The 15,036-nt window shown below is 42.1% G+C and overlaps 2 protein-coding genes across 3 annotated transcripts in view; one reads left to right on the top strand and one right to left on the bottom strand.

The window, feature by feature from the left end:
* The window catches only part of SLC44A5 (solute carrier family 44 member 5), a 75,233-nt gene that overhangs the window by 59,878 nt on the left and 319 nt on the right, over nt 1-15,036 (top strand). Inside the window, exon 22 of the transcript XR_006179480.1 lies at nt 7,182-7,502. The gene's annotated coding sequence lies outside the window, so the exon portion shown is untranslated. The remainder of the gene's footprint in view (nt 1-7,181; nt 7,503-15,036) is intronic.
* LHX8 (LIM homeobox 8) overlaps nt 9,507-15,036 on the bottom strand; it is an 11,416-nt gene continuing 5,886 nt past the window's right edge. For both annotated transcript variants that reach the window (XM_042874102.1, XM_042874103.1), the window contains exons 6-9: nt 14,613-14,716; nt 11,696-11,791; nt 10,496-10,679; nt 9,507-9,715 (exon numbers count right to left, since the gene is read on the bottom strand). In XM_042874102.1, coding sequence (XP_042730036.1) covers nt 9,639-9,715; nt 10,496-10,679; nt 11,696-11,791; nt 14,613-14,716 — 461 coding nt within the window. In that variant the 3' untranslated portion in view covers nt 9,507-9,638. The remainder of the gene's footprint in view (nt 9,716-10,495; nt 10,680-11,695; nt 11,792-14,612; nt 14,717-15,036) is intronic.

The following is a 15,036-nucleotide window of genomic DNA, read 5'->3' as shown; positions in this document are numbered from 1 at the left end:
GGTGCCGACAGCCGCAGCAGGCTGCTGTGTGCCGCCGTGCAGCCGAGGGCGCTCTGGCCTCGAGCTGTCGCTGCGATGAAACCACGCAGTAGAGTTTCTGAGTTAACACAAAAACGAGGCGATGCTTGCGGGCATCTGGGCATTGCTGGCACCTTGCAGAGCGGGGCTGTGCTGGCAGGAGGCGTTCGTCTTTCTCTGCAAGTGAGCGAGAACATGGCGACTGGGCAGCAGATTCATGAGTACATAGGAGTTCCTCTCATAGTTGCAGCTTATGTCATTTAAAGCTACGCGTTCGGTGCATAAGGGCTCGCAGCAAGAGATACGGTTGCTTAGAGAGGTAACTGCTGTCAGTTCCAATGGGGCCGTCAGTGGGTCGGTGTTGCGCAGTCCTTGCCAGCCAGAACCTGTGGTGGGTGAGCAGCAGTGCTGGTATGGCACAGCATGCAGCAGTTCCACCCTGCTCTGCTCTGCGACTCTCAGAGGGAAAGAGTGAAATGAAGGTGGTCACAAGGCAAATGCTTACGGAGAAGAGAGTGAGTCTGCCCCACGAGTTTGGATATGCTCAAGTTCAGTTCCAGCTATATAGTAGAAGATGAACTCTAAAAGTCATCCCCTAAAGGACACTGGCTTTTCCTGACCCCAGTTTAGCAGCTGAGCCGACATGGGCAGAGAAGTGAGCCCTGCAGAAAAGGATGACTTCTCTGCTGCTCAGAAGAGGAAAGGACACTGTTGCTTTACAGTAAGTCTACAGTAAGGAAAATGTGCTTATTTTTGGTTAATATTATATCAGATGCAATTTAATCTGTTAAAGCCACGCTACCATTATCTGAGTTCAGGTGATGATGTATAGCCCTGCAGAACCTGTCAGTGTACTCAGCTGCCAAAAGATGCACTTGTGATATACGCATTATTCTAAGGGAATGTTGGAGAAGGGAGGACTTTTACTATGTGTCTCATATGTACATAGTTACTTTAATTAAATTTGCTTTAACTACATCAGTATCTCCTTTTAACACACATCATCTGTTGGAACACTATATATTTGTAGTTCTTCAGAAAATGTCAGGCTTACTAACAAAATTGTCTTTTGCCTCCTTGAAAGTGTGCTTTCAGACTGACATGTTTTACATCTCACAGACTTTCTTTTCATTCCTATTACCTTTAAATCTACCAACGGCTGCAGGCCATAGAAACTTTAACCTCCATCCAGATGAGTTCAAAATGCAGCCTGGTTTTCTGGAGTGTACCAGGATTCCACTCTTTTTCAGGGATCCTATTTTGCAAAGCTCGTGGTTATTCTTTCCAGCTGCTGCCTCTCAAGGTTAGCTTTGTACAATGTAGGCTTGGGGTGCCAGCCAGTAACCCGGCTTGCCACTGGGTGGGACACAGCATGGCTTCTTGGTTTCAGGCAGTACTGTTCTGCTGGGGGAAGTGCAGAGCTCTGCTCAGGGCACTTCTGCAATGGCTGCTGCACTGGGAAATGGGAGGAGAAGGCTCCTGGCTGCCCTCCTTGCTGTGGGTGTGGTGCATCCTAACTGTGCTGCAATTGCGCTGAGCAGAGTGGTGATGCAGCCAGGAGGAGTGGCTCAAACTGACTGAAATTTCTACTGAAGAAGGAAATGATGCCATAATTGACTTGCTGTAGCAAAACAGACTCTGGCCATAAACATGGGATCGAAATTTTTCTGCCCTTTGTCTTGGCCAGTGTTTGATGTATACCATCTGTGATGTCTTTGCAATTTGACTTTGCAGATGAACACTGCTCTTAGAGTGTTTTCTTGTAAGACCTGGCATGCTGCTGCAAATCCACACAGCTGCAGATGGCTTGGAAAGGAAGGGACTGTTTTATACAGTGCTTCATAATGTAGTTTCTGGTTGCCATCATTTTCAACGCATCTGACCAACTCAATTTCCTGTGTCGAATCAACTTTCATTTCATCGAGTCCCAAATTCTCATTTTTCTTGCTTTGGCTATGCTCTGTGGGTGATCTGTTTTAATTCTGCAGTCCTAAGAGCCCAGGCTTGCTATCTGGAAAATAATCCAAGTAGTCTCAGGAGAAAGTTGTGCATTTAATGTGCTTCAAATGATAATTAAAAAAAAAAAAAACATATTGCAGTTTGTTTTTGTTTCACTTCTTTCTTTTTAAACCTCATGAGCTTCATAGTTCGCACTGGTGTGTTTCACAAATCTTTTGTTTTGTGAGAATGCTAACAGTGGTCCAAAACAGTTAAACAGCTTGTGATGTAATTCCCAACTGTATAGGTTCTGGGTCATAGGAGCTTAGAAAAGTAGATGTTTGTATGTTTATTATTACTGGTTTGTGGCATCCAGAGGTGGCAGTGCTTCATGCACTAATGACAAGAAACCAATAACTGCGTGTCGCATGGAGTAAGTCTTACTATTGCAGTTCTCAGCCAAGAAGGCTATGCAGCTTCCTGCAGAAGACTTACAGAAGATCAAAGTGTATGCTGGAAAGTAAGGTTTCTACAGATTTGATTATACATATCATACGTCCACTTCTTTTTTTCTTCCTTAAAATCACATTTTGGGAGAGATGAATGAACTTTTCATTAAAACATAAGGAAGATAAATTAGCCCCATGAAATAAAGTGCTATTGGAAACCTCATGGTTTTGTTTCCATCACATGGAAACACATTCCAATGTGAGGAGCAGATTTTTGCTGGAGTTGTGCGTATTCTTGACATGCAAAAAGCTGGGTCTGACCCTCATGACTCCATCTAAATGTGTCCCAGTTTTTGCATTGCACATCTCTGCTTTCACAGACCTTTAAACTAAAATGTGGACAGGGATCTGTCTCTGAGTTCCTCAGGTGGCCTTTGCAGAACCTACTCTGCAGGAGCTCTCTTGCAAGGTGATACATTTTAATCCTAGTTTTAAGATAAAGGAAGTGTGTCTGCTTTTGTCCTACCCTGTTTTCCATACTATCTCTGCTGCAGTTTCGGTGTGTGAACATATGTGCTGGAGTCAGGGAGACTCACCAGTAAGAGCAGGGAGAGACTGAAATTCTCCAGAAAAGGGTGGCTTGCAGCTTTGTGGACTCGTGTTTGGAATCACACAGCATTTAACGTATGAGTTCAAAGTCTGTGTGGTCCACTACCTGAGGATGTGTAGTCTCCAGTGTCTCTGAGTCCTTGTCTGGTGCTGCTTCAACATCACATAATGTGTATTTCCAAACAGAGTTTATTTAAATAAGAGGTTTCCTTTGTCTGTGATCACATGAAGTTAGAGCGAATTTGTTCTAATCTGTAAGTTCTTACTCAGAAACATTTAACTGGAGAAGCGTGTGTCTGACAAAGTACTGCTGTGCCTTTTCTTACAGCTGCTTACCGCATCACATTCTGTGTGCTCATGCCATAAAAATGCTAGCATTTCTTCTTCTTATTTCTGACAATAGTTCACAAATTCACTGTTGTTTTTTCCTGTATTCAGCACATTATTTTATGTGCTACTGAAATAGCATCTATCATTGGTGTTGAAGATAGATGCAAAGAAGTTATTAAATGCCCCTGTCTGTGTCCCTGTTTGTAAGAGAACCATTTTCATCAAGTAACGAACCAGTGTTCTCTCTGGTCCTCCTTTTGATGTCAGGATATTTTTGAAAAGCTCCTTATTGTCCCTCAAAATTGTATTATTTTGGTCACTCGTAAGTTGAGATAAAATTTACTAGGAAATGATAAATAACAGCAGTGACAACATGCTCAGCCAGTACCTGAGCAGTGGCTACCCCCTCTGGTCATATCCCCACAGTTCTATAGTTTATGCATGATGTCATGTGATGGCAATGCTAACTCATGGCTTGAAGCAGTGATGGAGCACCTGGTGGGAAGGCAGAGCCAGCCCAGGGGAGCTCAGGTGCATGCAATGCAATGCAATGCAATGTACCTGAATGGTGGAAGGGGTGGAGCCAGGATCCATCCCTTCCCAGACCTCATTTAAGGGTTGGCAGTGGAGGTGAGGGTCTCTTGTTAGAGATCCCTGCCTACCTGAGTCCTTCCAAGAGTGAGTAGCTTTTTTCCTTTGCTTCTGTGTCTGCAGCTTCTGCACTTGTGCTTATCCTCACTTTGCCATGTAGCTATTCCTGCTGTGCTTTCCATCACCCTGTAGTGTTATATGTCATATGGCATGGAATGTGCCTTGAGCCATTTCAGTCCTTGCTCTTGGTTCCACCCAGTCCCCTCACTGGCAAGACAGTACAAGAAGCTGAAACATCATTGGCTCTGCACATCACTGCTAAGCAACAATTATAACGTTGGTGTGTTATCAGCAGTGTTTTTCTCCTAAAGCCAAAACGTTGCATTGTACCAGACACTCTGAGGAAAACCAACTGTCCCAGCTTCAACCAGGACAGGAATGCTTCCTTGCTTCTTCTTAAAGGTTTATTGGCAAAGGTAAAAGTGAAGGAGAACATGCTGTGGGAAAAGATGCACAGTTGAAACAGACAAATTTGGTGCATCCAGGAAGATTTTATGCATCCAACAGGCTCCTCTGCTAAGACATTCTTTGGGGGTTCTTGTTGTTAGTTTGCTTCTTCCTGGCATTGCTTTCAGAAGAAATCACATTTAAAGCTATCCAATTCTGAGAGTTTAAGCTTGCCTAAATCAGGATGAAGAGTAGAAAACAAAATCACCATTCCTAAAGAGAGTGAGAATGACTACGTGTTGATGAGGGACCAGGGGGAGATGATGATGGATGCCAGAACACGAGTGAATGAGGATGAGAACTGAGAACTACGTTTCTCTTAGAGAACATTTGTGATGAGCCGTTTATTTAAAATAAAACATTTGAGAGGGGTCACTTTAGCATATGTGGAAGAACTAAGAATGACTCCTTAAGTCTTTAATTTCAGTTTGTACAGCATATCAGCCTATAAAGAATGCTTTCCCCCGCGTGAGATGAGAAATAGCTATCATACGTTTGTATTGCAGTTATTACTACCAGACTTACTAGAAAAAAGTCTGTGGACAGTCTTAAAGTAATGGGTGGTCTTATAACAAACGTGCACCTCCAGGGTTTGAAGTTATGCTGTTCTAAGTGAAATAATCCTAAGCATACCTGCTTTTTCAATTGCTTTTTCAATTGTAAGAGGCTGAAGAAAACACAAGTATTCCTGTATTGTTCAGACTGTGGATAGAGAGGCTGCTGAATGTTACTGCCAGGTACCTTTGCTCACCCAGAGCGCGTTCTGGGCTCAGCATTTCCTAATGGGGAGAGCATCAGTTAAAACCTAGCTTGTAACTGAGAAGGCATCCTCTTTAACATGAAGGGAAAAGCTGTTCTGCTTAAAGTAAGGGTACCTACAGAATGCAACACAAGTCTGCCTGACGGATGAATGGGAACAATGGATATTGCAGTCCTAGACTTCGGTGAGGCCTTCGATGCTGTCCTCCTTAAGATCCTCCTGATGACACCATTGGAAGTATGGCCTGGATGAGCAGATATTGAGGTGCATCAGAATCTGAACGGCCAGGCCCAGAGGACTGTGGTCAGTGGTGCAGCATGCAGTGTGTAGCTAGTGATGAGTGAAGTGCCAATAATGGATGGCATCTTCGTTAGGATCCACGTGAGAGGCAGTTCACAGATCAGGATGTTGTGAGTAACTGTTAGTTGTATTTTCCCAACAAAAGCAAGATCTCTGGAATCTTTCTATCTAAATGGTTTATGGGTAGCCTGGATCTGCTACAGTTTGTCCTGGAACCACTGAGCTAAACAGAGACCTTCATAAATTATGAGTTCTTATTTTTGAGAGACACTCAGTGTCTACAGCTCGGGAACGAGCAGAAGAAAGCTGAAAATTCAACAATGCAATTTAATTCTGGTCTGATTATTTTATTTGAGAATTTTAGAATATTAATGAGATTGGTGATAACAAGAATAGAAACAACTTCCTTTCAGGGTACCAAGGGTGGCAGCTGTGTGGGTGGTCAAGATGCTGTGCGTGTCTCTTTCTGACAAAAGCAAGATAAGGAAATAACCTAGGATAGAAAATTTGGAAAGTAAGTACTGGCAAGCAGTTCAGATGATTCCTTCTCCTATTAAAAAAAATGGAATTACAGAAGAATAGGTTCTAGTCAGTATTTTAGTTCATTACCTGAATGTCGGCATAAAGAGAGGCTCACTGCATTTCTGACAACAGAGAGCAGACAACACTGGGGAGTTCAGAACTGCGATTCAGAATGAGTGACAGCTTTGAGAAGCAGTGAGAAAAAAGCAAGGTGAAATTCAGCATGTTAAAATATAAGCAAGGAAGGGAAGAGAGTATCAGATTTCCTGAGGATTCTGCAAAAATATCTACTGTTGGAGACATTTAAGATATTTCAGGACAGTTTAGTCAAGTAACTATATCAGCAGTACCTTGGGGTGAGAAGTAGACTAGAAAATGCCCATGTAATCACCTGATGCATCTACATATATATATACATATATATACACATAAACCTGTACCTCCACTGAGCAGGTGGAGTTTCAAAATGTCTGTATTTCAAAATATCATATCATATATATCAAAATATCATATTTCAAAATGTATTGCAGTATTTAACTGCACTTTGAAATACTTCTGAAGGACCTTGAATATTCTAGAATAGATATTTCTGTACCCTGCAAACCGAACTACTACTACTGGCTTCTAATAACAGACTTCCCATGTTGTGAGATTCACACAGTGAAAGTTTTCTATCCAGATTTTCCCCCCTTTCTGTAAGAGACAATATAGTGCATTTTAAGTCATATTTTGCAGTGCAGTTGTACTCACCTGTCCTAACACACAATAATACAGGAGCCAACCCCAGCTTGCTGGCTGGACCTGAGGGGGAGAAGACTGAAAGTCGATAGCCGGTCTTCTCACAGTACATTCAAGACAGATGTGTGTTTATTTTGTTAGTGGTATTTCTTCCCTTGAGAACTTCTTGATACAAAGTATGTTTTATATAATTACAGCTCAATTTTCAAGTTCTTCACTAATAGTATCAATGCCACATGTACAAAGTGCCCTCAGAATAAAAAAAAATTAAGGGTCAGAGGGACAAATGCAGTTCTCTGCAGAATTATCCAAAGAAGTAGAACACTAAGCATAGATCTGTACCGTTTTCTGTTCAAGACAGACTACTTTTAAGTGACATGTTAAAACCAATCTGTTATCTACACAACATTGCTTTTCAGCTTTGAAAATCAAACCTACGTCGTCTAGAAGGCTCAGCATGCTATTTTGTACTCCCACTGTAGTACTAGTGACATTCTCTTCCTTGAATTTTCTGAGCACAATGCCTGTTAGTGCTTCCTGCTTTAAAGAAATACAACAGTGGAGCCAGGTCAGAAGAACTCAGCAGCGTGTTGTCAAAAATGCAAGTGAACAAGAAGTAGAAAAAGATCAGCCTTCAAGTCTGAAGTCAAGATACAGCAACAGCTTCAGTTGAGAGCATCGGAATAAAACTCCTGGCCTTCCATACATTTGGTCAGCTGCACACAGCCTGGCAACTGAAGGTAGGCAAGTAGAGCAACTTTTACATGCTCCAAGGCGATGCTCACAGCCCAGATCCACTACTGGGACTCCCTATTTTAACTCCGCATTTCCCTGACTCACTTTGCAAATAGCTGCTCAAGCATTCACAGTAGCCAAAGATAATTTCCTCCCGATTCCTTTTTTCGTAAGGAAGCAGTAACGCCGCTCATTTTCTTTAATCCTGTTCTGTTTGTGGACCTGGACAGAAGGTTTCATAAGTAAGTCTGCCTTTCTTTCTCTCAAGGAACTGGAAGCTGCTCAGTTCTTCACATTAGAGTGAACAAGTAGTTTTGTTCTTTTTCAGAGGGACTCAATGCAAGTCAAGTTGCGCTTTAAAACAGGACAGTTGAGTAGTAGTTTACATTACCAAATTATGTCTAATTTACCATCACTCATGGTGCTTAACTTTAAAACTTCAGCAGTAAGATTCTCCTACTTGCACATCAGGTCTTACAAAACAACAAGAATTTTGGTTTGTCTACTATTACGCATGCAGTTTTGTATCATGCAGCCACAGGGGGTATTTCAGGTACAGAAAAATGATGTGTTTAATTCAGCATTTCACCCAGCTATTTCAGCATGATGCACGTTAAAATAAAAATGTAAAGTTCCATTCAAGTTCCACAACAGCTTGTGTCCTCAGCATTATTTGTGGCAGGGTGTATCAGCCTAGACAAAGCAGTGTGCTTTTGCTACTCAGTTGCTTGGGCAACTGAGTTTAATTTATGGAACATGAATAATTCAGAAGCTGCCATTGAAGTGATGGCTTTGGAGACCATAATCTTTCTGTGGTGGCAAACCAAACTGAAATGATTTGACCAGAACAGATAAGAACTTTCACACACTAGAGACACTGAATCCATTGGGAGAGGAAAAAAAAGGACTCACACACACACCTTCAAAGATTTCCTTCAGATGCAAGTAAAGCTTAGGTGTGCAGATAGGATCTACCAGTCTTAAATCCTTGACAGTCCGTGAAGACAAAGACCAGTTCAGTTGATAGTATGCACTAGCCTACTGAAGCGCCCTGCTTTCTAATTCCAGCTTAACAGTTCTAATTCACTTTAACAATTAGATGCAGCCTGGTCTTGAGCATCTGAATGGACTGCAGTTTCTATTTGTATGCAGCATGATACAGGTCAGTCAAAACATGGAACTGAAATGCAGACTATTTAGACATGCATTGCTCATCCTCCTGCTAAACAAAATCAAAGGTAAAACCATTGAAAAAAGCAGAAGCTGAAGCAGTATACAACAAAATATGAAAGCATATCTCCACTCACTGACTTAAATCACAGTCAAGTCTATCTTGTGCATCCAGTTTCCCTTGCTGTGCAAGTGTGCAACCTCACTCTGAAGAAAACTGCTGTTTTGTGAATATTTACTTTAAAGCAGGCACCTATTGTGCTTCAAGAACCAATCTAAACCCATTAGAAACATTTTCCAGGTAAATTGAGACAGGTGAACACTCCTGAAAAAGTCTAGTGCAGCATACCAGGTGTAACCTGGAGTTTTCTTTTAAAGTTGAGGATTTAAGTTAAGCACTTCACAAATGCTCACGGTTCAACCATAGACACAGCAACGCTTTTGCTTAGCATGCTACAGCAGAAACTTTATTTAGTTCATTTTGAAAATATTTGCAACCAAAATTTATTTTTGCAAATTCACAGAAATAAGCTTTAACATATAGGCTGTATACAACTCAAATACAAGCAATACTTTCAGCAATAACTTACTAATACAAACTAATGATAAGCTACAAACTCACAAAGAATTGTAAACATTTTGCACAACTGTCAGTCCTTTCTTTTAGGCAAAGTGCTCTTTTGATGACAAATAAATTAACAAATACATAACTAGAGTGATCTACTTCCAGACAATACAAAAAGATGTTTAATAAGGCTTGTAAACAATGTAATATGTAATTATGAAGAATCCATAAAAGTGTCTTGCAGGCTAAATGTATACTTACATACCTGGGCAGCAAAAACGTTCTTGAAAATGTTTTAGTTGTTAACTAAAAAGTTAACATTAGTATCTTTCCAACGGTAACTTTCATACACAGTAAGTGACTTAAGCTTACATCCTTAGTAGCTTATATCCCTGACAGAAAGAAATTAGGTATGACTTATTGGCAGTTGTGTCATTGAGTGGGGTAGCAAAGGCTGGAGTCCAAGAGCTGTAGGTGAATGAGCTACAAAAACAGAAAGATTTACTTGTCAGCTTCATCGGAAGTAGAAAAATATAAACTAGTAAAATCCCACTGGGTAAATCCCACTGGTCCCAACCACCAAACCAAGCACTGTTCTCTAAACAAGTCTGACGCCAGGAGGCACGGGTGGCATCACAAGTGCTTCCACCAGCCCCATACTTCAGGCCCAGAGCTCACTTGTCTCCAACCACAGCCCACCTCACGCCACTCTGGAGAAGAACGAGCTCCGGCCACACGTGCAGCTGAGAGTCCAGGCCTCCCAGGTCTTTCAGACACTCCAAATCATGAGTTTGAGCCCAATTTGTTGACACATCAGGACAAATAACACACAATAACATTTTTTAAAGCAAAGCTGCCCCCATTATTTGTTAGTGCGAAGGAAGCTCAAGTTTTCAGTACACCTACAGTTTGTGTGGTAAGGGTCCAGGAGTGGCTGGTCAACAGTTTTCACTAAAATTAGATATTGAAGAAAATACAGCATGATTGCTGCAAAAACAATTGTTTGAATTCTTGCTACTAATACTCATGGTTTGGAGGGAGCACAGGAAGTAGTCTTCACACCCAGACCTTCAGCTATGCTACTGCAGTGAGTGCTCCTGATACAAGTGCCTTCTTCACAAGGCACAGAGAGCCAATACTGTATTAAGATATTCTATAAAGCATAAAACAAGAACTCTGGTAAGCTTCTTTAATGGGAGCCTGGTAAACTGCTCTTGCCACAGTCAAGAATGATTTTACTTGGATGTGCAAAGTTGTACCTACCATCCATGTAACTGTGCAGGGCAGTTAACATAGTCCCATCTGGGGGTACATATGCTGAATATGCCATTTCTTCTAGCATGGGTGGAGACAGCCTGGAGGGCTGAACTGCTGTGACTGGAGCAGCAGATGAATGGTTAGGACTAACGTGTTTCTTATGGCGTGCTCTGCAATTCTGAAACCACACCTGAAAAAAAAGGAAAAGATTTGCATCACGCAGATCAATTGCATTCTGCTTTGACATTAACTTGATATAAACCTCAGAGCTCAGGTAGTTAATTGGGCCTCAAACGTAGCACCGACAGTCCAAAAGAAGAAATACCTACTTTGAAGATGCATGGTGCCTTAAGCACACATATGAGCAAGTCAGGAAAGCTTCTGTAGCAACAAATAGCCCACAGGCACTGCGAGGGACTGCGTGGTTGCTGGGGCAGGCGCCTGGCTGGGCACCCACAGCTGCTGCATGCAGGGGCATGGCAGGGGTGCAGCCACCTCCTGCGCCTCAACGCTGCTGGCAGGAACAGATCGTTCAGGGGACACCGATTTTTCTTTTCCGTGTGAAGTGTGCGAGCTTCAACTTTTCAAAAGCTTGCCCACAGTTTCCAGCTACCTAATTCCTGTGTATCTGTCAGGGCTAGGAGGAGATAAGGGAACGGCAAGCTTCTTTCTAATTATATAAATTTATAAATTAATATAACAAATACATTTATATAGAAAAAGAGCATGAATGTGATGGCTGCCAAGAGGAATCTTCAGGCAAAGTAAGAACCATAAGAACCTAAGTTTGTGTTTCTCAGTTTTAAATGGCTTGGGCATGTATTTTACCTCTGCTCTCTAAAACAGATCGCTAGGTAATCGGTCCTAATGTCTACGTTGTATATCACAAATCATCTTCAGAAAGCACAGCTCTTAAGAACGTGCTACTGAATTCATGAATTTATGTTTATGAGAAGCTCAGTGCCAATTACTGCTCTTCAGGCAGTAAAGTTTCTTCCTTGACAATTTCTAATCCTCCATACAGAGCGCAATACTGCAAATTGTTCACAGTGACATTTTGGTTCTAGACCTACTCCTAGCTAAGAACAGTTTTAATAAGCCACCACATCAGATCTTTCTCCACCTCACAATAACTACACTAATTGTTAAACTGCCCCTGAGCATTTCCAACAGATGAGTGGCAGATTGGTAACGTAGAGCAGTCACCTGTATAACGCGCCTGCTCAGGCCTGTTCTTTCTGCCAGTTTCTGAAGCGTTTGTGCGTCTGGATTGTTGTCCTGAGCAAACTGTGCTTGCATAACCTGAAAAGATAAGAGTTGGATTTTTTTTTGTGCAGTCCCAAGGGTGGCATCAGAGACTTCTCTCAGACTGTGATCCTTTTCCTTCTCTGTTCTAAGGGAACTGTTGTAATCTCTAGTCCCCATTAAAAGGGAGAAAAACATATTTTAAATAATCCACTAAATTCACACCCAAAATAGAAGCCCCTTATACTGCTTAACTGAACTGAGACTTTTATGAAAAATGAATTACACTTGGAAACAGTCAGAAATGGAAGCAGCATTCAGTTGTGATTGTACTAAAGGGGCTGTGTGAGAAAACACACTGCGAAGCAATTCAAGCACACTTGATGAAGAGAATGGTTACAGCAGCAGACCACAGCAAATGGCATCAGGAGGAATTGAGCTTTGGTTGGGTTCTTTGAGCTTGTCAATTGCTACCTGCCTCTCGCACCGTACGGAGCAACTTGATGCTCTTTCCAGCTACGTGGAGAACAGAGGCAACTTGGAAGCTCCTCGTGCCGCATTTACTTCCCAGTGATGCGAGGGGCACTCAGGCTGCACCCTGACAGACCTGCGCTATGCAGCTCTTTGGTTGGACCCATCTTTTACAAACCATCACATTATCACCTGAATTACAATTCTTGAGGAAGTAGATGTCAACCTGACCTGCATCCTGAACAGCTCTGGAACATGTAAGATTTTACCTTAATTAAGAAGTAAGACTTCACAGATTTCTGCAGGACTTCTTCAACAATTTAGTAAACTGCAGTTTCTCATTTCTGGATTTTGTTCCTTGATGGTCTGCAAATTTTGCCTTGCTTCATCTCTGAGGACATCAGACAACTACTCTTCAAATTCAGAATGTTTAAACTATTTATTTTTCCTACTGAGTTCCATAAAAGAACATTAAAAACACAGACATCCTTCTACATCCTTAGGCACACTACTGGAGGTCTTATGTCAAGAGCAGGTGCCGAGATGCACAGATGCACTGAGCAGACAGCAAGCGTCTGAAAAGATCTCGTATCTGCTGAAGTAGGTTACAATCCAGTAAAATGGAAAAAGCAAACACAGAAGTTTAACTGATGTCAAAACAGAAGAAGGCCTGGATCCAGTTCCTACTCCGAGAGCTGGACCTGACATTCATTCAGCTCGTGTTGGGAAAGTCTCCTTCCTGCAGAAATTCACACCTGATATCCAGAGCCTTTGCACCTTACACCCCTTCCAGGTTGTGCTCTTGTTTTAGATTAACAGCACCTTAACTTCAGTCATGGATCAAACAGCAAATCAAGCATCATACAACCACGTGCCACGTTAAACCAAGTGCATAATATACCAGTGCATAACTAGACTTGACCACTTTTACCACAGACAAGGGCACGTGGCAAAGCAGAACAGTAGAAAATGAGCACTGCAGTAACAGTGTGCATCCAGGAACTCACAAGGGAATATAAACTGAACGTGAAAGACACATAGCTAGAGCTAGGGAGAAAGCTGCTGCTTCCTTTCCACTGCAGATTCAGAAGTGTCAACCTGGTCTCGCTGTTGCCCTCCTCACAGTGAGCTGGCACTGATCGAGCTGTTTTTCCCTGACAGGCTCACTTGGTGAAGTGGTGATCCGGAGGCAGAAATTAGTCATATTTGAGGCAATCCAGAGTCAACTCTTGTCAAGACAGCAACAAGACAAGAAGCTCTGAGAGCAAAGCAGATGCAGGCAGCTCCCACCCCCACGGGGCAGGCATAGCCCTACCAGGAGTTTTGATTTCATACTTCCAGAATTCCAAGGCTCTCACTTCCCTTTTGTCCTGACACTGGAAAGGAACATAACTAGTGGTTGAGCTCATATAACAGGATATTGAGAAAACATGTTTTGATAATGCATGATCAAGAACAAATTGGACAGTAAAAAAACTGCTGCCAAGAACATCAAATGCACTTCTCCTGTATTTCACTCCACTCAGCTCCATGAAAGAGCTGCCAGCTCCCCTCACTCTCAAACATGCAGCATTGCATACTGAAGCTGGGCTCTTGAAGCATGACACCACGTCTACAGAATGCAGTATGTTTAAACAGGCAGCAGCAAAGCTCAGAGATACTTTGAGATCGAGCATGCTTGTGGAGCACTTTGGGAGGGATGAGAGAAAGGGAAGAAAAGAGGGAATGAGAGCAGACATGAGTTCCTACTAAAAGCCGGCCTTCCGGTGCACATCAATATAGCCAAGACATGATCTAAAAGACAAGCATGTAGGAAAAATGACGACGAGATATAAACATGCGATTATTCCCCTTCCTCTCTATAAAACAAAGAGAAACAACACATCACTTGACAGGAGCTGAGCTGTATTCATGTGAACATTAACAGGAACCCACGACGCTTACCTGTTGTTCTGAGAACACAAACTTGTGCAGTCCTTCACCGAGCACTGCAATAAAATCGAAGCTTCCTGCCTGCTAAAGTCTTGAAGTCATATCCAGTACCCATCTCTAGTGCAACTCTTCATATTACGTAACTCTAAAAATATTCTTTATTATGTGCAGTGATGTAAATGTCTGCTGAAATAGATTTCATTGAGCAATCAAAGTAGATCAACCTTTTTTGTTTCCACTCTGCAGAATTACTGGCTGCCCCCAGGGAAATAAAAAGCTCGAAGGGTAACTATTTCATATGAAACCGCTGGAGCTAACAAACTATTCCAGAAACATGCCGTGTCTTGATAGTTTTTGAAAAAGTATAAAGCATACAAGCTTATTCTTCCCCCACATATGCATCTGATTTCCTATCAGTTCAGAAGTTACATCCTGCATAAACCTGAAGTACTCGAGTTTTTAGCATTGCCTCTACCTGGAGTTGATCTGCTGTGAAGCTGGTCCGAGCTCTTTTTGCTGGCTTTGGATGATTAACATCTTGTTCTGTTAGCAGTGCTCCTTCCACACTAACCCCATTACCTGAAGCATTAAAAAGAAGACACTGTCTGCTAAGCATTCAAAACGATGTTATTCATAAATCAGATGGTCATCTAACAACTCACAGTGGCTGACCAGCTGAATTTCACGTGCAGAAAAGCCATGTTTTGTTCAAAGTTAAATTGACCTGATGCCACCACCCATCCTCCCCAACTGACTCCCTTGCAGATTGGTGGAGGAAAGAGATGCAGCGTGACATTTTATCAACTAGATAAGCTTTGCTTTCCTTAGGATAGGAAACAAGTTACACAAACACTCTCTCTCTCTCTCTCTCTCTCTCTCTCTCTCTCTCTCTCTCTCTC

This window comes from Lagopus leucura, unplaced genomic scaffold (assembly GCF_019238085.1).
Source record: "Lagopus leucura isolate 7727_CA_CO unplaced genomic scaffold, USGS_WTPT01 Super-Scaffold_100009, whole genome shotgun sequence".
Lineage (NCBI taxonomy): Eukaryota > Metazoa > Chordata > Aves > Galliformes > Phasianidae > Lagopus > Lagopus leucura.
This window is presented reverse-complemented; position numbering and strand designations above follow the sequence as displayed.